This window comes from Patella vulgata, chromosome 7 (genome assembly GCF_932274485.2).
Source record: "Patella vulgata chromosome 7, xgPatVulg1.2, whole genome shotgun sequence".
Lineage (NCBI taxonomy): Eukaryota > Metazoa > Mollusca > Gastropoda > Patellidae > Patella > Patella vulgata.
This window is the reverse complement of record NC_065885.2, coordinates 54,593,077-54,615,831: the sequence shown is the minus strand read 5'-3', so window position 1 is coordinate 54,615,831 and position 22,755 is coordinate 54,593,077. Positions and strand designations below refer to the sequence as shown.

General features: G+C 36.5%; 1 protein-coding gene across 1 annotated transcript; it reads left to right on the top strand.

Moving 5' to 3' along the window:
* The first annotated feature begins 425 nt into the window (after nucleotides 1–425).
* LOC126828280 (uncharacterized) lies at nucleotides 426–21,868 on the top strand. The gene is made up of 9 exons (XM_056102186.1): nucleotides 426–450; nucleotides 710–759; nucleotides 5,341–5,381; nucleotides 6,418–6,506; nucleotides 11,886–11,949; nucleotides 15,851–15,928; nucleotides 16,639–16,731; nucleotides 18,997–19,314; nucleotides 21,635–21,868. Exons 1-9 carry the CDS (start codon nucleotides 448–450, stop codon nucleotides 21,811–21,813), a joined length of 915 nt encoding a protein of 304 aa, XP_055958161.1. The 5' UTR covers nucleotides 426–447; the 3' UTR covers nucleotides 21,814–21,868.
* Nucleotides 21,869–22,755: the final 887 nt, after the last annotated feature.

The following is a 22,755-nucleotide window of genomic DNA, read 5'->3' as shown; positions in this document are numbered from 1 at the left end:
ATAACATGGTAAGTGTTTATACTTTTATACGGATGCTAGATTTGATAACATGGTACATGTTTATACAGATGCTAGGTTTGATAACATGGTAAGTGTTTATAGTTTTATACGGATGATAGGTTTGATAACATGGTACATGTTTATAGTTTTATATGGATGCTAGGTTTGATAACAAGGTAAGTGTTTATACAGATGCTAGGTTTGATAAAATGGTAAGTGTTTATAGTTTTATACGGATGCTAGGTTTGATAACATGGTAAGTGTTTATACAGATGCTAGGTATGATAACAAGGTAAGTGTTTATACAGATGCTACGTTTGATAACATGGTAAGTGTTTATAATGATGCTAGGTTTGATAACATGGTAAGTGTTTATACAGATGCTAGGTTTGATAACATGGTAATGGTAAGTGTTTATAGTTTTATACGGATGCTAGGTTTGATAACATGGTAAGTGTTTATACAGATGCTAGGTTTGATAACATGGAAAGTGTTTATAGTTTTATGCAGATGCTAGGTTTGATAACATGGTAAGTGTTTATTGTTTTATACACATATTAAGTTGACCTGATATGATATTCACAGTTTTATACAGATGATAATTATTCCAATTTTATACAGAAGTTATATATGGCATTTTTTTTTTTTCAGTCCTGTTAATAAAGGTTTATAGTTAGCTCATGGTTTATTTTATTTTTTTCTCCTACAGCTTGATGTACCTCTTAGTTTTCCGTTTCCTTATATCAGATCTGCTTCTAGGTAAGTTGAAATCTTTTATCATATTCAAATGGGAATTAGGATAACTTTCAGTGGAACAACTGCAGGCAGACAACTGCTGGTTGGACAAAAGCTGGTGAGGACAACTGCCGACCATTTTATTATTTATTTTTTTTTATTTATAGTTTATAACTGTTGTTTTTTTTGCCAGTGATTTTATTTGCGCTTTTTGGTATAGTTTATTAAATGATAAATGAGGCAACAGTTATAAACTATACTTAAAAAGATATATATATGTAATCATATATACTGTTCATTTTATTGCCAATAATTTCATTGATTTTTAGTATAGTTTATTAATTGATGGATGAGTACAATACATGTAATTATTATCAAAACATAACTTAATAGTACAGAGACGGCATATTGTGTACTAAACATTGTCATATTTATATGGTACTGCACATAATATTCACCTGTGATAACTTTTATGTCAGTGCGTGCTATTATAAATAGTCAGTCAGTCACTTAGTGAGTGCTATACTCTTCAAAAAAAAGTAGGGGATATTGAAATACAAATACCTATGCAAGTTGTGATATGATAAATAGTCATGGACATTTGACATGCTTTGAGGGTATGTTCACAGATGAAGAACTTATCGCCCCAACAGAACCACTTAGCTACATGTGCGACACACAATAGCGCCATACACGTAGGAGGGGTTCATTGTCAAATTTGACACTTCGAGGAAGGGTTGATAAAAAAAGTGACGCGTGCTGGTTTATCTATCCATGTTAGCATTGCTATCGGGTCTTGCATAAGATGAACTGTTTGGCGTATCTTTGTTTAGTGTGTTACGTTTAATTTGATCGAGAGAGGTGTTCGTCGACGTCATCGTCAACCCGACAGCACTGCAAGAATTGGCACTGCAAAAGGGTGGGTCAGATTGTTGCAAATCCTGATCGGATGGTTGATTAGGAGCATGCCACGACGAATTGCTGATGAGCAATTACTTATTATTAAGACAAAAATCAAAAACGTCTGTTTTCACTTTTGACAGTGTATCTCTTTGCGAGTGAAATCAGGTCGTCGGATAAGTCACCCATATGTTCATGTGTAGGCAATTGGCCTGTTATTATCATACACTGGTTACCTCTAATAAAAACAGCATTGCATTTCTGCAGTTTTGTATTGTTTCTGAATATCCCCTACTTTTTTTGAGGAGTATATTATAGACAATGTGTTAAGTAAACTGAACCTGTGGGATAATAATAAAGAATATTTAAATATTAAGTAGTGGATATTTGTAACAAAAATGACAAATACAAAAGAACAAATGATATCATTGGCAGCTGTCTGGCTGGCAGTTGTCCTGTTGAGCTCCCATTCAAATGCATTTTGATCGGACAACGACATTGTTCTCCTACTCTTCTTTAAATTCTAACTTTCCAGTAAGGTTTTTTACATATCTGAACAACAAAGCATGTTGTGGTAGTCCTGTTGTCTAACTACTAGGAAGTTTCTGGCCAAATTTTGGCATGGGTAGAGAAGAACCTTTAGCATTTTTGAAGCCCTCAGCGAATGACAATAGTAGATCCTTAAATAGATCCTTCATAGTTAAAAATCAAAGAGGAGGCAGAAATGCCACTGTTTGGGCAAAATTAATCATTAACTAGAACTGCGACGCAGTAATGATGGGTTTCACCAGTGCCCCGTTACCCTTGAACATATGTCACTTCCGGTATCGATGAAACCATTAAACAGGTTTCCATATAAGCATTGAACACATCAAATAAAATGTACGCAGAATCAACCGAATCCAGCAATATCAATTCATTGTATACATTTGTTACGTGTAAGTGATCCTGACAAAATTACATTACTTCCGGTGATAATGAAAATGTTAAATTAGTTCCATGAAATCATAAATGGCATCAGGCATCACATGGTGAAAATTTTATGAAAATCGAATAATGATTGACACTTTTATAGACCAAAAACCTTGAAAAGTGACTAGTAGAAAATCGCCTATTTCTCTGCAATCGTAAAAGTTAGGAACCATTTTGTGGTATCTGTATGATCGTATTGGTTCATTCTATTTGTTGATTGCAATCAAATGTTATAATTTTAAAAACATTACCAATCAGACTCATTTGAATAAAATATCTGTTTTAAAGGCTAAAAATACAGTTTTTGCCAAAATGACGTTACTTCAGTTGATAATGAAAATCTTAAATTACTTGAATGAAGTCGTAAATGACATTAGGTATCACACGGTGAAAATTTTATGAAAATCGAATAATAATTGACACTTTTATGGACCAAAAACCTTGAAAAGTTGCCTGTTGAAAATGGGCTATTTCTCCGCAACTGAACAAGTTAGAAACCATTTTGTGATATCTATATGATTGTTTGGGTTCATTATATTAGTTGATTGGGATCAAATATCAAAATCTTAAACAAATAACAAATAAGACTCATTTGAATAAATTACTGGTTTTGAAGGTTATAAATACAATTTTTGCCCAAATTACGTCATTTCCGGTGACATTGAAAATGTTAAATTGGTTTGACCTTGTTAAAATTGACATTACGCATCAAATGGTGTCACTTTTATGAAAATCGAATAATAATTGACTCTTATACAGGCAAACTAGCGTAAAAAGTGACTCATACAAAATTGCCTATTTCTCGGCAACTGTTCATATTACAAATTAATTTTCACATACATTCTCTTCGTATGGATTATTGCTACTAGTTTATGAAAGTTGCGAAGAAATATTTTAAAATATGAAAAGCCTGAATGGGTTGTGAATAGCTCATTTTTTCACCTTTTTTCACCTTTAAATCGAAATGATCCGAAAACGAAATAAAAATTAAAAAAAACTGAGCGCGATGATTTCTGCGCATTAACAGGGCAAACCCTTTCAGTCATACCAGATTTGAAAAAAATAATATTTGCTTTCAAAAAGTGGTACCGAACTCTCAAAATTGCAGTTTTTGCTAAATTTATGTTACTTCCGTTGCCGAAAGGAAAATGTACCGGTAACAAAAAAAATGACATTTTGGACCGCGGAACATATGAACTTTGTTTTATACAAATCGAACAATGAATAATTAATCCAGGACTGAAAAACTGAATTAGCCAATGAAGGCCAAGGAAAAATACAGTGACAAAAAATTTTCCCATTTTTTGTCAAATCAGATGACCCTTTAACCCTTGGTAAAATACCACATAAAAATATTCATTAATAAAAAAGTTTTTCGTAAAAATTTATATTTTCAAAATTTGGCGCTTAATATCTCCGAAGATTTGTCGAAAATAAAAAATCCAAAGAACCTTAGCTACGTGCCTTGTCTCTGGCTAAGTCAAAATGTATCAAATATTACAATCCGACAATTATTGTTAACATTACGGCAAAATATCGAAAAACTACAACTTCGGTGATTTCGGACATTTCGCATTGTCGCAGAACGTTGGAAATAGCTTTAAAATTTAAGTCAAACCCACTTTCCCAGTAAAATCGAAGACATCGAATCGATCCGACAAGTAGTTTCTGAGATATGCTCAAATGGAAAAATAATAATAATAATAATAATAAGAAGAATAATAATCCGAACAAAAACAATAGTGTTTCACACTGGCTACGCAGTGTGAAACCCTAATTAAAAGTACCATCTTATCTCAAAATGGTTGACGAAACATCCATTCTATTCCATTCCTGAGTAACAAGATCACCTCGGTCTCACACCGTTGACAATGGGAAACCATACTCACAACTCTCAAGGAAATTTTCAAACCAACACTACAATCGAAAAAGTTATCCAGAGCCATATTTTTTGAAATGAAATGAAATGAAATGGGGTTTAACGTCCTACTGTTCTGCTCCTATACTGGGCTAATGAAGACGGACATACGCCATACAGTGTGCTATGAGGGAAATTTTGCCCGGGCAGCGGCACTATTGCCTACTCTTATATTGAATTCCAACTGCCAAGGGATCTTATATGTGCATTCCAATGTATACACGGGACCTTGGTTTTTCGTCTCATCCGAAGGACTAGACAACTGTCCTTGTCAGGCCCTTTGTTCTGCACCTCTGACAAGGGAAAACCACATCGGAAAATCCAGATGAACTTTCTCGGCCAATGCAGGGATTGAACACCCGACCTCCAGGCTAGCGAGCCAGCGTCTTAACCACCTAGCCACTATGGCTTCTCATACTTTTTGAGCCTTCATGGCTCCCAATTAAACATACATTATGCAAGAGCTAAATCTGCCTATTGCTGTTCTTTCTTTAGGCCTGAAATGTTATCTAAATTATTAATTAGATATTAATTAACTTTTCAAGACCATAATCAATGTTTGATGCCATCGCTAGCCTGCGATATTTACTGGATTGGAATACATTTTTTGATGAATGATTTAATGTCAAAATGGATAATTAAGACTTTAGTAATGATGATCGAGGCTAGGCCTAAAATTCAATCGCTTATATCTTGGTTAATAAGCATATTTTCTTTACGTTTTTTATTTTTAAACATTATATAGCGAGAACTGTCAATTCTTTATCTAATATCCCATAATTCCCCTTTAAAATTGATTTTTTTTTTAATTTTAGGTGCCGTTATGCTGATATACCGTTAAACCCAGGAATTCCTGGTAAGAATATTTCTATTCTTACACCCATTACTTTCAATGAATTTTATTATATACCGGTAGTTACTGCACAACAAAACACAGATTGAACAAACACCACCATTCTATTGGTTCTGATAATATTACATCTCAATAGGCATGACTGTACTTTTATTTTCACTGAAATAAGGGCTGCAAAAATATCCTTTTTCGTCCTCCCTGTGCTTCGCAATCATGACTGGCCCTTCTGGTAAGTTTCTTAAAAAACATGGCCTGCTCTATCAACCTCAGTGTAAGCGGAGGTAACCCTAGTTTAGTTAAAGTTGTAGACAGCACATTAAGCGATAAACAAATTACAAAATACAAAAAAGACGTCGTACTTCTGATCCTTTATTCCATTTCATGGTTGGTGATTCTTATGTAAGGGAGGAGGAAACTTTTATGTAAGGCAGAAACTCTTATGGCACATTTGCTTGTCACCCGAATAACCCGATCATCAGGGTATACAAAATCTCAAAAGACATAAGAATTTAACTAGCTTCGAGACAAATGTTCAATAAGTTGAAAATGGATTGATAAAGGTGGGGGGAGCCACGGTGGCTCAGTGAGTAAGATGTTGGCTCGCTAACCTGGAGGTCCTGTATTCAGTCCCTGCGTTGGCCAAGAAATTTGATATTGATTTTCCGGTGTGGTTCCCTCTTTTTCAGTGGTGCAGGACAGAAGGCCTGACAAGGGACAATGTATAGTCTTTTGGATGGTATGAGAAACCGAGATCCCCTGGCGTGCATGTAAAAGAACCTTTGGCAGTTAGAATTGGATATAAGAGTAGGCTGTAGTGCCGCTGTATGGCGTATGCCTGTCTCCATTAGCCCAGTTGGAGCAAAACATTAGGATGTTAAACCCTATTTCATTTCATTTGGATAAAGATTGGGAATCTTTGGTCTAATTGAAGAAAACCATTGAATCTGGTATATAAGACAAACGATTTTACTTCTGTGAAGCATGTAATAGTGGCCACTAGACATACATTCGTTAATTAATTTTTGTTTATTTTATTCAGACATAGATTTAAATATTCAAGTTCTGTCCCAATCTAATGGAACAGTTTGTATTTGTTATCAGCATTTATTACAAGCCAGAAAATCTGAGGTTAGTATTAACACGTCTTTATACACTGACAGAGTGACTTTATTAAAGATACATTATGGAAGATTAGATAAAGAGCTGTCAGTTCTCACTGTAATAGTTCAAACTAGATGAGGTAAAGGGAATATGCTGAAAATTTCAGTTAACTTGCTTCAATCAAGGCCGAGAAAACCTTATTTTAAAATTTTTGTAGCCTCGATTGTCATTGTTAGCGCTATCACGATAATTAACAAAGTCTTGATTATCCATTTTTGTGTTTAATCATCAACAGACGTTGAACAGCAGATCGGATTCAAATCCAATCAAAATGGGACAGATAAGATGGCTAATTAATAGTTTATATAACCTTTAAGGCCTAAAGCAAGACCTGCAATAGGCAGATTTACCTTATATGTGGCATTGCCTGTCTAACCTCATGGGTTTTCTCCGGGTCCTCCGGTTCCCTCCACTGCTAAAGACCCCTACAAATAAGGAAATTATGGAAATAGAATTAAACCATATGTTAGTCCAGAAATGACCTAGTTTGTGTTCAGTGGACGTTAAACCCCCTCTCTCTCTCTCTCTCTCTCTCTCTCTCTCTGTATGTGGCAAAGAGGAAACATTCATCGGCAAGGTGACTTTGTTAAGATCATAAGACATGTTATCTGTGCAAATCATCACTTGGATCACATACACACACTTGTATTAATTTGAGAGGGTTGGATGGCTGAATGGTTAGCATGTGCGCGCTGTATCACAACGCCTGTCGTTGAGTCAGCTGGCATGGTTTCGATTCTCCTGTCGTACGTTACAAGGAGTATGGTCGCCTGTTCAACCTTGTGGGTTTTCTCTGGGTCCTCTGGTTTCCTCCCACTGCTAAAGACCCCTACGCGCAAGTGAATTATTGAAATAAAATTGAACCAATTGTTAGTCCCAAAATTACCTAGTTTGTGTCAAGTGGATGTTAAACCCCATTTCTCTCTCTCTGTATTAATTTGGCAAGCATGGAAGTAACAAAGTAATCCAATGCTTACTTTTCTATGTTAGGAAATATTTGATGTGTTTTATACGTCAGGCATAATAATAATAATAATTTATTCATAATGCACCTATTACCAATATAAAATACTGCTCAATGGTGCAGTTAACATTTTGTGGACATCACACATAGAAAAAATAAAATTAAATGGATGATAAAAGAAATTAAAATGGCATACGATAACAATCAAAATATGTTAGATATATAGGGAGATAATGTAATAAGTATTTTGAAAGAGATACAGTGTGATATAGGAAGCCAATGTAGATCATGTAAAACAGGGGTAATGTGATCGATAGGTTTAGTTCTGGTAATGATTTGTGTGGCTTTATTCTGAATTTTCTGGAGGAGAGACAACTTATTTGCAGGAAGATTACATAGCAGGGAATTACAGTAGTCCAAATGAGACGTAACAAGAGTATTCACAAGCATTTTACAGGTTTCAGTGTCAATGAAGTTTCTTATATGACCAATTTTATACAGTTGAAAATTTGTTGATTTACAGATAGACGATATATGGTTACCCATGTTAAATTCACTGTCAAAATAAACACCTAAATTTCTAACAATCTTAGCAGAAGACATTTCACAATTATAAACTTGAATTTTATCAATGGACAATTTTTCTAGTTTTTGATTTGATCCAATAATAAGCACTTCAGTTTTATTGTCATTTAATTAGTTTCAGGAAATTGTTTGTCATCCATTCTTTTATTGATAAGACGCAGTTTTCAAGGTTGCAAATATCACTTGATTAAGCTAAATATAGTTGTGTATTGTCGGCATAACAGTGATAGTCCAGATTATGGTTTTAATAATATTACCTAAAGGTGTATTGTAGGCTGTAAACAGAAGTGGGCCTAATACCGATCCTTGTGGCACTACAAACTGTAGATTAACTATATTAGAGTTAAATATATTACGGAATTCGTCAGAGACAGTATCATCAAACTCATCAAGATGAATGTTAAGATCACCAGTTATAAAAATCTTACCAGGTTTAGAAGATATATCCAATAAAAGGTCCGAAAATTCACTAAGAAAGACACTAGTTGATGTTCTATTTGACAGTCGATACAAACACACAAGATGTATATTATCATTGTTGGATTTGAGTAAGGTATGAAGAACTTCAAAACTTTGGTAATTAATATATAGCTGATGTAACAGAAGATACATTCAAAGTTTTCTTGTAGAATACTGCTAAGCCACCACTGTGATTTGATAACACAGAACCAGAGTTATTAGGAAGTAATTGATTCAATAATTCACTTGCGCGTAGGGGTCTTTAGCAGTGGAAGGAACCGGAGGACATGGAGAAAACCCACGAGGATGGACAGGCGACATTACTCCTCGTCACGTACAACCAGGGATTTGATACCATGGCTCTCCTTTGTCAGTGATGCAGGACCGAGGGCCTGACAAGGACGGCTGTCTAGTCATTTGGATGGTATGAAAAACAGAGGTCCCGTGTACACATTGGCATGCACGTAAAAGATCCCTTGATCGTTGGAATTTGATATAAGAGTATACCATAGTGCCTCATAGCACACTGTATGGTGTATGCCTATCTTCATTAGCCGAGTAGGATGTTAAACTCCATTTCATTTCATTTCATTTCACTTAAAGTTACAATTTCATATTTTCTAAGAAAGTCAAAACATAATTATTTCTATGTCTTTTGCTCAATAGGTTGTCAACTCACTATTATACGATCATAGGTGTCATTCTCACACTTAAAACTCATTTACACCGGAAATAATAACACAATTACCTCCCAATTACCTCCCTTGTTTTCTATTCTCCACCATGGAGTAGCTTTTTTCAAACTTTTGAATTTTAAGAGGAAAATGATATTTTTGCCAATTTCTTAACTGGCAATAGTGAATTAGGATTAATAGGATTATTCTTTAACAAGGTAGGACTGTTTATGGATACCATCTATTTTAAGGCTTTATTTTAATAAATTTTAAAAATATAACTTAAAAATATGAAATTGCAACTTTAAAGGGACAATAACACTCTTGCTGGCTTGAAAGCTCCAGAAAATAAATAATATCTCTATCTAAGTACTAGATGTTTAAGTGTCCTACCTGTTGTGTAAATTATCCATTACATCCTATTTTACTTGTCCAGAGGGTTAGAAAATATTTTTAAATCGAAGTTTCATTTGAAAAGGTTTACGTTAGACGTTTCAAACCATTATGTTGAATTTTTCAAAATTTTTAAATAAGGTGTGTTAAGATGAAATTTGTATCATCAATTAATTGAAATATTCTAAAATAGTACAATTTGTTGACCAGAATAAAGATTGGGACATATTATTCAGTTACAACAAGAGTGGTATTGAGCCTTTAATTAACTTTAACTATGATTGGATACATTATTTAATTTATCAGTACAATCCCTGCAAAAAAAACGGCGCCAAATTGTCTGTGTTTAGGATTTAATACCACAAACACTCAAATCACCCTTTGTGTTTCGTCGGTTGTGTAAGCTCTCCTTTGTTTAGAAATCAGTAATGCGTATAATTAAAAAGACGTTATAACCTGCTTTAATGATGATTAAGTTATCAGATTGTGTATGTTGATCCGTTGATCATATCCTCTCTTTCTTGTACATGGCTGTAATTGTTTTTTTTGTCTTTTGCTATTAAATTATCTGAATGTCCTTTGAGGTATTGTCTAGTCATTCAGCTGGGACAAAAAACTGAGTTCCTGTGTACACATTGGCATGCACGTAAAAGATCCCTTTGCAGTTGGAATTCGATATAAGAGTAGGCCATAGTGCTGCTGTCCAGGCAAAATTTCCCTCATAGCACACTGTATGGCATATGCCCATCTTCATTATCCCGGTCGGAGCAGAACAGTAGGACGTTAAGCCCCATTTCATTTCTTTCCTTTCCTTTGAGGGAAGGGGGGGGGGTGTGTGTGTGGCCAAATGATTAGCACGTGCGTGCAGACCCCTACGCGCAAGCAAATTATTGAAATAAAAAAATTAAACCATATGTTAGTCTCGAAATGACCTAGTTTGTGTCGAGTGGACGTTAAACCCCATTTCTCTCTCTCTCTCTAGCACGTGCCTGCTGTATCATAAGAACATATATTAAATAGTCAGTTTTGATTTATTTTTTTTTTTATGGACAAGCTATAGTCGTTTTGATTAAAAGTTTCGTCTACAACCTTTGTTACATGTAACTAACTTGTGCCATCTTTAACTTTTGCTAATCGAGAGATTGGGGGGTGCCCGATTGTCAGTCGGAACATCCTGAATTGACAGAATAGCAATCAAGTGATACGGAATTCAGTCCTGTCACAGTTCTGCCAGTCCCGACAGCTGCGGTGGTGTGAGTAGAATCGTGACGTATTTTAAGTAACAAATATGTTTCAGCTGCCATGATTGGTTAAGATATTTTTTATGCAGTCGGCACATGCGCTGTACTCCGTAATTCTCCTTTTCAATCGATTGACACTATTTTCGGAATTGAAAGAATTTAATTCCGGAACATTTAATCGAGTATCCCCATTATCTACTGTTGAGATTATTGTTTCGTTTTCTTAATTAAATGTTAAATAATTAATTTGTGTACATATTAGCGTGGATTAAGCCGTGGGAAATTTGAAATTTGACTGTTCTCCCGCTCGGCCTTTCCACCTGTTACACTTTTCCAACACATTAACTCGACAGAGTTCACAGGTTCGATCCTGGTGTTGGCTGAGAAAGTTCCTTGGGATTTTCAAGCATTGCTTCCCCTTGTCAGTGGTGTAAGATTTTGGTTCTGGCAAGGAAAAGTATCTAATCGTTGGATAAGATAAAAAAAAAACAGGGTCCTGTGGACACGTGGACGTCCACATAAAAGAACCCTTGACATTTGGAACTCGACAAGGCCATGTTTGTGCAGTTAAGTAGAATATTAAATAAACTCCATAACATTTTATCTCAATGTTATATATGATATGAATAACGGCATATTTTCAATTGAATAAGGGGTATTGGATGGCTGAATGGTTAGCACGTGTGTGCTGTAACATACGGTCTGTCATCGAGTCAACTGGCGGGGTTTCGATTCCCCGGTTGTACGTGACAAGGAGTAGGGTTGCCTGTCCAACCTTGTGGGTTTTCTCCGGGTCCTCTGGTTTCCTCCCACTGCTAAAGACCCCTACGCGCAAGTGAATTATTGAAATGAAAAAAATAAACCATATGTTAGTCCCGAAATAACCTAGTTTGTGTCAAGTGAACTTTAAACCCCATTTCTCTCTCTCTCTCTCTCTCTCTCTCTCTCTCTGTCTCTCAATTGAATACAAGAATCTAGAATTTGCTCTGTTTGTAGCCCCATACTAGAAATCTCTTTGTTTTGTTTATAGAAACCGCCTGAAGAGAAAGATGATATTTTTGATATTGATTATTATATTTGTATGGTTCATCATGGTAAGTTTCAAATTTTATATTAATTAGCGGTGACCCCAATTTCAGTAGCAGAGCTAGAGGGAGGGGCATGAGGTATGTGCCCCATCCTATTTAACAGACTTAAAAACTTGCCATAGTTAAGCTCCATGATATTTAATGCTGATTAATGCTAATTAACCCCCACATATTAAAATGTCAGTCTCTTTGTCTGTCCGTAAAACTTTTGTCATCACTATCAAATTCCGAAATTGAAGTGCGTTTTTTAGATGTTTTTTCTAGGTTTTGCTCACATTAAAGATGGGTTCCCGCGTACAAACTGGGTGATTTAATGGTATATATGGACCAAAAACATATTCAAACTAATTAGTTTGTCATAATTAGGCTTCAAATCCTTCTCAAACATTGTAATTGCGAAGGAATGCACTGCTATTAAAATTCGATCAAACCAGGACATGTTTATGTCACGTCTTGGGAGTCAGAGGAGAATTCATTGCATACATAAGACGATGTTGTCTTTAATCGCTTACTATTTATTACAAATATCGAATCCTAATTAAATTCTCGGATTATTCACTTCCCGCATCTTTTTCCGTCATTTTTATCTCAGAAAGTATTGTACGTCTAACTCTTCATAAAGTTTATCAACTTGTACATCAAGCGCTCAATGTTCGCTTGTGACCTTTGACATCACGCGTGCAGAAGTTCTTAATCGTCGGGCTGTTGATTAGGGGAACCCTTACATTTTTGTCCTGTATACGCTCCATGAATGTTTTTCGGGGAATCCAGAATTTTTCTAGTAAGATTGGATATCTCTACTTTCCATATATACCGAAATTGCCATACTTTTATTGGAAATAACCACCCGATAAATACTTTTATGGGAACCCATCTTTAAGTAGAGTGATAAACAATTTGATTTCTGGATGCTATACTATTCAAAAAAAGTAGGGGATATTTGATTTTTAAGTGTTATTAAAGTCACCTAATGAAACTGACGAAGAAACAAATGACAAAATGAAATGAAGTTCACATTCATCGATTTATTCCAAATGATCGTTAGACTAAGTAAGGCACAGACTGACCATTATAAGGGTAAAATGATACCTGGGGTCAAACAGCAAAGTTACCACAGCATCACAACCAAGTCAGTAACGGGTAAATCCTCCTCTGTTTGCCAAACAAGCATTGATCCGACGTGGCATACTCCTAATGAGACGTCTAAGGTCATTTTGGTCCAGATTGTTCCATTCCTGTTGCAACGCAGCAGCAAGTTCTTGGACATTGGCAGGACGTTGTTGACGTTGACGTAACCTCTGTCCAAGCATGTCCCAGACATGCTCGATGGGGGAGAGTTCGGGACACAGTGCTGGCCAAGGTAATGTGGTGATGTTCTGTTGTTGGAGGTAACCTGTAACGATCCTGGCCCTGTGACATCTTGCGTTGTCATCCTGGAAGATGAAACGGCGGCAATGACGTCGTGCGAACGGCACAACATGGACTGCCAAGATGTTGTCTCGGTAGTACTGGCCTGTAACACGCCCTGCAACAACATGTAAAGCCGTTCTTCCAGCAACAGTGATGCCTCCCCACACCATAACAGAACCACCCCCAAATCGATCATGTCTGATGACGTTAACGTCTTGGAAGCGCTCGTTTCGACGACGCCACACCCTCCTACGTCTGTCCAAAAAATCAACAGTGAACCTTGACTCATCTGAAAACATCACATTGCTCCAGTGTCGATTATCCCAGTGTTGACGATCCCTACACCAACGACGTCTTGCCTGAATGTGATGATCTCTCAAACAAGGGATCACGCGAGGACGTCGGGCGCGAAGGTGACCCCTATGCAGTCGATTCCGAATCGTCTGGCCACTCACTCTCACACCAGTGTCTGTTTGAAGACGAGCGCTGATCTGATTTGCTGTGATGACACGATTTCTCAAGGCCAAGGTACGGATAAATCGATCCTGGGCTTGAGTTGTCGCCCTTGGTCGACCTGAGCGTGGTCTGTCCTGTACAGATTGTGTATCACGGTATCTGGACCATAGCCTGCTTATGACAGACTGAGAAACATTCATCGGCCGCGCCACAACCGCCTGTGTTGTGCCGATCTGTAGCATGCCAAGGGCACGTAACCTTTCATTTTGGGTAAGCCGACGCATATCAAAATTTGTTTTCTGGTCACTAAAACAATTAAACTGATGTTTCCACCCTGGAATTCAATGCCACAATGACTGTAACATTCAAAGTCAGAGTCGTGCAAATCTTGGGTTGGACCCCCATGATGATCCCAAGCATCACCTGCATTCCATGCGGTAGCTATTGGTGCGTTTGGGCGTCACATGTAACTGGAAATGTTTCTTCTGTTAGGTTCTATAGTGACTTTTTTCGTAGTCATTTGCATATTTTAGTATTATGCCCCCAAAATCATATATCCCCTACTTTTTTTGAATAGTATATATAAAAAGATAAATGCGCAAGGAATTAATGACTGTCAACTATTTATTTTTGGATTGAGACTGTTGATATCAGTTTGATTATTGACATGTTAAGAAACATTTAATTCTGTTGTTTGCATTCCAGGACTTACTCTAAATTGTGTTTTAATTTTAAGCTATTGAATGTCAAAGGACTTACATTGTACAGGTCACAATTCTATGACATATAATTGCTTCTGTACGTTTCAACTAGGCTTCTCTATCAAGGTTCTTTATGAAGCATTGCTTGATAATAATAATAATAATATTTATTATTTAACGGCAATTACATCAACATAGATCTCAATAGGCGGTACAACATAAAATGAAAAACAATAAAATATCACAGAGCATCGTGAAAAAAAAAAAAATGCACGTATATAAAGAACATTTACGTTTAAAGTAGATCCACAAATAAAAGGAATAATTCAGAAAAGAGTCTAAGAACAAAACAAAAATTTTAAATTGCTTAAATGACTCCAATATAATAAATAAAACTGATAATATGTTATGCTAAAAAAATGAGTTTTTAGTACGGATTTAAAATGATTTTATAATGACTAGAGAAGCCCAGTTGAAATGTTGCTCAGTAATAAGCAGTAAATCGTATTCCAAAGAACTGTGACCTGTATATTCCAGTTCAATTACTAAACATACATTATGCAAGAGCAAAATCTGATTATTGCAAGTCTTAATTTAGGCTTCAGATGTTATAGAAATTATAAATTAGATCTTTATTTAAACAACAAGCCCAAAATCAACTCTGTAGACCCACGGATGGCTCGGCTACAGCTCGGATTTAAATCGGATTTCACTTATTGATTAATTCAAATATGACGCAACCTGATGAGAATACGTCAGTTAGATCGAGGCTAAATGATAGAGTCTACTTAGCGAGGCCGCTGTAGAGTGTTTCCGCATGCCATTGAAAACATTACTTGATAATCGAGATATGTAGGTGGAGTTAACGCCTGTCAATCAAACGATCGGCCAAGGTGAAGGCACATTTCACTACCATTTCTAGTCAAATATTACAACGATGATAACTATGTTCAGAATAAAGTAATTTGACTGAAATTTTCAATATATTCTTCTTTCATCATCTACTTTTGAACTGTTATAGCAAGAATGGCCAACTCTCTATAAAATTCTCCCAATATGTATCTTAAATGCTATTACTTCTGTTAAATTGGAGTTGTCACATTTAGAAGTACAAACAAGGACTGAGAAGGCGTCCGTGAGTATGGTAGGCTCGGGGCCCATAAAGAAGTTAATGTCATTTGAGGACCTATCTAGAAAGTACCATTAAGAGTAAGGGCCTGTTATGGTGTTAGATGTGTCAACTATATCAGTGCCATCCATGGCTATCTCCTCAATTCCTCTATCCTGTCGTACTTTATACATGTTTTATTAGTAGTCTTTGTTCTAATTTTCTTTTTCAGCTAAAACATTACATGGATGTGTAAATGGTTTACGTAAATCAGTTATAAAAAATAAAAGAGTTCATTTTCAATGGTGTGGTGAGTGTCAAATTAATCCAATTTTTGTTAACGGAAAATAATATGAGTTAGTACCTATAATTGTGTGAAATGTACTGGTTAATGGTTTTCCATTGTGAGCGGTGTAGGATAGAGCAAGGAACAGGAACTAGTCCTTATAATAGAACGGAAATACAAGGTCTTATGTACAAGGGTTCCCCCTTGTCAGTGATGCAGGACGGAGGGTCTGACAAGGACAGCTGTCTAGTCATTTGGATAGTACGAAAAACCAAGGTCCAGTGCACACATTGGCGTGCACGTAAAAGATCCCTTGACAGTTGGAATTCTATATAAGAGTAGGCCGTAGTGCCAGCTTTCCGGGCAAAATTTCCCTCATAGCACACTGTATGGTGTATGCCTGTCTTCATTAGCCCAGTTTGGAGCAAAATAGTAGGACGTTAAACCCCATTTCATTTCATTTCATTTCTTATGTACAAGTTGCGAGAATTTGAAATAAGATTAGGCTGTAGTTTCACTGTCCAGGCAAAATTTCAATGATACCCTTGGTGTGCATATGTTGCACATTGGAATGAACAGCTTTAGTTGTGTGAATTTGAAGAGTTATAATTTCTTGTCTGTTGCCACTTCGAACCTCCAGATAAGTTGAACCAAACGGCCCCGTGTTATAATAAATGGTTGGTGTATGTGGTTTTGTTGGTGTTTATAATTATAATATATATATTTATCAACAGGTGGATATTTAGGTGTTCTACTTCCAGGTGTATTTTTACATTTATTAAATGTTACAATAGATTATGAACCATGTCATCATATGTTATTACATAGTAAGTATATATACGGTTGTAGTCCAGGTCAATTAGACATATTTATTAAATGTTACAATAGATTATGAACCATGATATCATCATATATATACTCTTCAAAAAAAGTTGCGGATATTCAGAAACAATACAAAACTGCGGAAATGCACTGCTGTTTTTATTAGAGGTAACTAGTGTATGTTAAAACAGGCCAATTGCTTACACATGAACATAAACAGTTCATATGGGCAGCTTATCTGACGGCCCCATTTCACTCGCAAAGAGATACACTGTCAAAAGTGAAATAATGGACGTTTTTGTTTTTTGCCTTAATAATGAGTAATTGTTCCACCAATCCTCAGACATTCAGCAATTCGTCGTGGCATGCTCCTAATCAACCGTCCAATCACGATTTGGGGCAATCTGACCCACTCCTCTTGCAGTGACACGGCCAATTCTTGCAGTGTTGTCGGTTGACATACTCTCAAAGCATGTCAAGTGTCCATGACTATTTATCATATCACAACCTGCATAGGTGTTTGCATTTCAATATCCCCTACTTTTTTGGAAGAGTGTGTGTATATATATACACGGTTGTAGTCCAGGTCAACTAGACATTTATTAAATAGATTATGAACCATGTCATCATATGTTATTACATAGTAAGTTTATCTACATTTGTAGTCTTCTCTAAGTAACCTTTCCGGCGTGGTTCCCACTTGTCAGTGATGCAGGATGGGGGGCCTGACAAGGACAGATGTCTGGTCATTTAGATGGGACAAAAAACCAAGGTCCTGTGTACCCATTGGCGTGCACGTAAAAGATCCCTTGACATTTGGAATTTGATATATGAGTAGGCTGTAGTGCCGCTGTCCGGGCAAAATGTCCCTCATAGCACACTGTATGACGTATGCCCGTCTTCATTAGCCCAGTTCGGAGCAGAACAGTAGGACGTTAAACCCCATTTCATTTCATTTCTAAGTAACCTGGAATCTAGCAGCTATAAGCATCAAGCCATTGAATGGTGCGAAAAACTTCGGTACAACCAAATAGCCTACTCATTAGTGTGCCATTAAAAGAGCACTTGACAGTTTGAATTTGATGAAAACACTGTTGATATTGTTGACTAAGAAATAAATAACTGTTATAAATGAGATTACACAACACTAATAGATCAAGGTCGTCAGTTTATATACATGATGTGTATTAATTAGTTAGTTTTAATTGTTACTAATCAGGCAGTAGTCATTAAATAGGTGTTATGTCAGTAATATGTTACAAGTTACTTACAGCTGTGACTATTGAATGATATGCATCACTATTGTCCAGGTTTGTATATTCTATAGTGATAGGTGTTATAAATAATCACGCTTTTACACAGGTACGTGTAGTGACATCTTTTACAGCTAGTTTACACACCTGCTAATTAATGACAACTGTATAATTTATAATGACTTTCTATACATACTAAACATTAGTTTAGAATACTGCCACTATATGATTTAATGACAAAAATTGTCATTACTAAAAGACCTAGCTTCATTAGTCAGTGGTATCAGCTTGCCACTGAAAGAAGACAGAATTGCCGATGTCCATACAAAATTGCCCTCCTATAACACACTGCATGGTGTATACCAGAAGCAGAAGAAAACATCTACCAAACAATATGTTTTTTTTACTAAATAAAGGGAAGAACTTCCCACAAAACTCAATCCATGGCCTAAGGCCGAAAACGGAAAGATTACAAAATCATATTCTAAAAACAGGAAGCAGCTTCGGCTCTCCTATTTCTTGTCTGCGATATCACTTATGTGGAAGCAGACGTTAAACACCAGGATACTACTACTACTACCTGTACTCATTAGCCCAGTTGGTGCAGAAAAGTAGGACGTTAAACCCTGTTTCATTTCACAGCAAGTCTTGTGAGTTATATTTGAAACCACAAATGGCAATCTATCACAGACAGTATTGATGTAACTGAACTTAGTCTTATTATTATATATGTTATAGTAGTTCAATCAAGGCAGTTCAAGAAAATTGGGATTATTATTACAAAATGGCTGAGCCACAAAATTGCAGGAGCCTTATTCACGAAAACTAAAGTTTAAATACTTTAACGATGCAGCCTTTTCATTGGTTAGGCTTTAAATTCCTAGTATAAATTTTAGCTCTTGGCCTATGAAAAGGCTGTATTCTTAAAATATTTCAGTTTAAGTTTTTGTGCATAAGGCCCCTCCCTGGTAGGTGGATGTTTCATTGCCTGGCAACCAATCTTTTCTTATTTTACAGGTGGGCTAAATGAACTGGAACTAGTCACTTCCACATCATCATTATCAAACCCTGGTGACAACTCCCGATCTAATGAAACGTCGCTTGATACCGACATACAATCATTACAGGATGACAGGAGAGTTTTATCTCCAGACCACACCTCATCACTAGATACTAGTCCATTAACACTGTCCATGTCTTCCACATTACCTGAAGAGGATAACGAGTCGTCCATTACTACTTCCAGTCTACCTATTATTATGTCTGTGATGAGCGAGAATTCTTTAACGATACGCTCACTGACATCTTGTTTTGGCTTTACACGAGAATCATCAGGTATATTATCAGATATACATGAAGAGTCCAGGGGAAGAACGATCTAAGTCACATGTTGGTCTTTTTGCATAAAAGGCAAAACAGACTTTTGGAAGAGAATGCTTGATGCCAACAGAACAACGAGTGGGTTTAATTACAACTTCAAAATTATGTTTAATACGAATCATAATTACCAGTTCAACAACTGACTTCAACTTTTCAGCCAAATTAAGGTCAAATAAAGGGTACAATGGACGTATTTGTTCGGGAGGCCATTTCAGAAGGGCCTTGGTTTGATGTGACTTCGATCATTTTTACCTGAAATTCATTGTACCACAGAAAGCTTATACAATTTGCTACCAGATGGCGCCATTAACTGGGGTATGTTCATAAAGTGACTAAAATCGTTCTTCCCCGGGGCTCTTCACTTGAAATCAAATATTTAAAATACATTATCAGATATACTATAAATCATACATTAATATATATTAAAATACAGATATGAAGTCATCCTTTCATGTTGGCGTACCGTTATTTCAAATAATGTATGGGCAACTTGCCAGTCGAACATTATTTATACTTGATGAAATATTGGACTCGTGTGACGTATTTCAGTGCAAAGCGTGTGCCAGATAGTGTCTGTATTTTAAGTTGTTTAATGGTCACGAGCTAAAGGCATTGCATAATATATTGAAGCAACACATGTGCAGTATCAATGTAGTACTTAATGTCTCGTTCTCGACCATTAAAAAAACAATTTTGAACTTAATATATAAGAGACTAATTATTGGCTATGCTCTCAGCTTCTGAGACTTGCTATTGCAGAAATGGCTATATCAAAGCTCTCATTTAATGGCTATACCACAGCTCTCGTCAGTTCTATTTGCCAGTCTTGTTTGGCAGTGACATTGACTGACTAGAGAACATACAATAACACATCACCACAAATTCAGTTAAATTTATAGTGGGGATCACGTGGCTAAGTGGGTAAGACGCTGGCTCGCTAGCCTGGAGGTCGGGTGTTCGATCCCTGCATTGGCCGAGAAAGTTCATCCAGATTTTCCGGCGTGGTTCCCCCTTGTCAGTGATGCAGGACGAAGGGCCTGACAAGGACAGCTGTCTAGTCCTTCGGATGAGATGAAAAACCGAGGTCCCGTGTATATATTGGAATGCACGTAAAAGATCCCCTGGCAGTTGGAATTCGATATAAGAGTAGGCGATAGTGCCGCTGCCCGGGCAAAATTTCCCTCATAGCACACTGTATGGCATATGCCCGTCTTCATTAGCCCAGTATAGGAGCAGAACAGTAGGACGTTAAACCCCATTTCATTTCATTTCATTTAAATTTATAGTTTTCATTATGCATATCACCACTTAAAACATATATTGAAAGAAATGGTTGTCATATTCTTTGAAAAAAAAATATCTTACTAAACTGGGGTAAACAAAATATGTGTAAAATGTATAAAAGTTTTGTATCTGATGTATGAAAACTCCTACAATCAATGGGGGGTGGGGTCGAATGGTTAGCACGTTGTGCGTGCTGTATCATAAGGTCTGTCATTGAGTCAACTGCCATGGTTTTGATTCCCAGGTTGTATATAACAAGGAGTAGCTTCGCCTTTCCAACCTCGTGGGTTTTCTCCGGGACCTCTGGTTTCCTCCCACTGCTTAAGATCCCTACACGCAAGCGAATTATTGAAATAAAATTGAACCATGTGTTAGTCCCAAAATGACCTAGTTTGGGTCGAGTGGATGTTACACCTCATTTTTCTCTCCACAGAATTCCAATACTCGGTCAATTCTTCCTTACTTGAAAACTTACGACACTCTTGTATTCATATTCCTGAAGCAATGGCCCGAAAATCCCTCTCTGGCCATTGCTGGATTGATTTCTGATACTTAAGGTTTTGAGAGAGTGTGTCTGTCCTTCCAGTTCAATTAAATCTCAACAGCAACATGACAGCCCTTCATTAAATCTTGGGTATTCCCTAAAACTTTTGACAGTGCTTGAAGGTATTAAAAACGGTGAAAGTAAATTTTCATCTCCAAACAGTATTGTTTACATCGTAGTCATTTTGATAGCCTTGTTTGTCACACAATTAGTTTTTCTGCAATAGTCTGCTATGCACTGGTTAATTGGGTGTAGTAAATTTCCTGAGTCATAACGTAACGTTATGTAAACATATTTAGAGCTCTGTTTTAACCCGAATGATATTGTTACGCAGTTAGGTATTGGTTGTTAATCGGACTATTGACCAGTCATAATTTTGAATAGAAATTTGCTTTCATTATGGCAGTGTTTTGTTTATAAATGGACATATTATTATTATTATTATAGGTAGTAATCTTGTATATGATCAGAGAAGTGGAATTGTATGGAAAATATCTCTCAATCCTGAAACTTTATTAAAATATTTTCAAAGAGCATCATGGCCGACCCGTTTGGCAATACTACACTATGTACTTACTAGAACCAAAGATTTTTTTTATGTCAAAAAGGCAAGTATCCTCACCTGATCAATGTAATATCTCTCAAGCATTAGATCCAGATAAAGTTGGTAGTCTTTGTTGTCCCCCGCCTTTCGAAGAAAGCAGGGGACTATTGAAATGGGTTCGTCCGTCTGTCTGTTTTGTCTGTTCGTCACACTTTTTGGGACACAATAACTCTCCTTCTAATTGACCTAGAATGTTCTAACTTGGTGTAGGTGTTTATTCAGTCAATATTTTGATGGAGTTCGAAGATGAGCATTTTCCGCTTAGGGTAAGCAAAGATAAGCAATTTGATAGGTTGATGCTTTGGGACACGATAACTTTAGTTCTAATTAAGTGAGAGTGATGAACTTTGGTGTATAGTTTCATCACATCAATACCTTGACTAAGTTCGATGATGAGAATTATCTGCTTAGGCTAAGGAGCAATAAGCATTTTGATTGGTCAAGACTTTGAAACATAACAACTCTGCTTCTAATTGAGGTAGAATGTTTAAATGTTCGTCTTGATTGAGTTCAATCATTAACATATCGAGCTAAAACTAAGCAGAGATAAGCAATTTCCTTGTGTCATCTATTTATTTGGGGATTTCGGCGGGGGACATCAGCCTCACTGTTAGCCGCAGTGGCTCAGTGAATAAGACACTGGTTCACCGTCCAAGATGTCTCAAGTTCACTCCTAGTGCTCTCCAAGAAAGTTCCTCTGGATTTTTTAGCGAAGTTTTCCCTTGTTGGTGATACAAAACGGGGCGTCTGACAAGAACTGTGTCTAGCCGTACAGATGGGATAAAAATTCAAGGTCCTGTATACAAATAAAACAACCATAGCACACTGCATGGTGTAAGCCCATCTTCATTAGCCCAGTCAATGCAGAAAAGTAGAACTTCATTTAAAGTACTTCTGGGTCCTGTTTCACATGTAAATCAAAAATTTTACAATACAAATCTTTTGTGTTTGTGAGTATGTAGTT

Bases quoted from the DNA above. Each gene is read 5' to 3' on its own strand.
- LOC126828280 (XM_056102186.1), top strand. The intron at 11,950-15,850 runs GTAAGTTTCAAA...TTTCTTTTTCAG, and splicing joins TATTTGTATGGTTCATCATG to CTAAAACATTACATGGATGT. The intron at 15,929-16,638 runs GTGAGTGTCAAA...ATTTATCAACAG, and splicing joins AGTTCATTTTCAATGGTGTG to GTGGATATTTAGGTGTTCTA.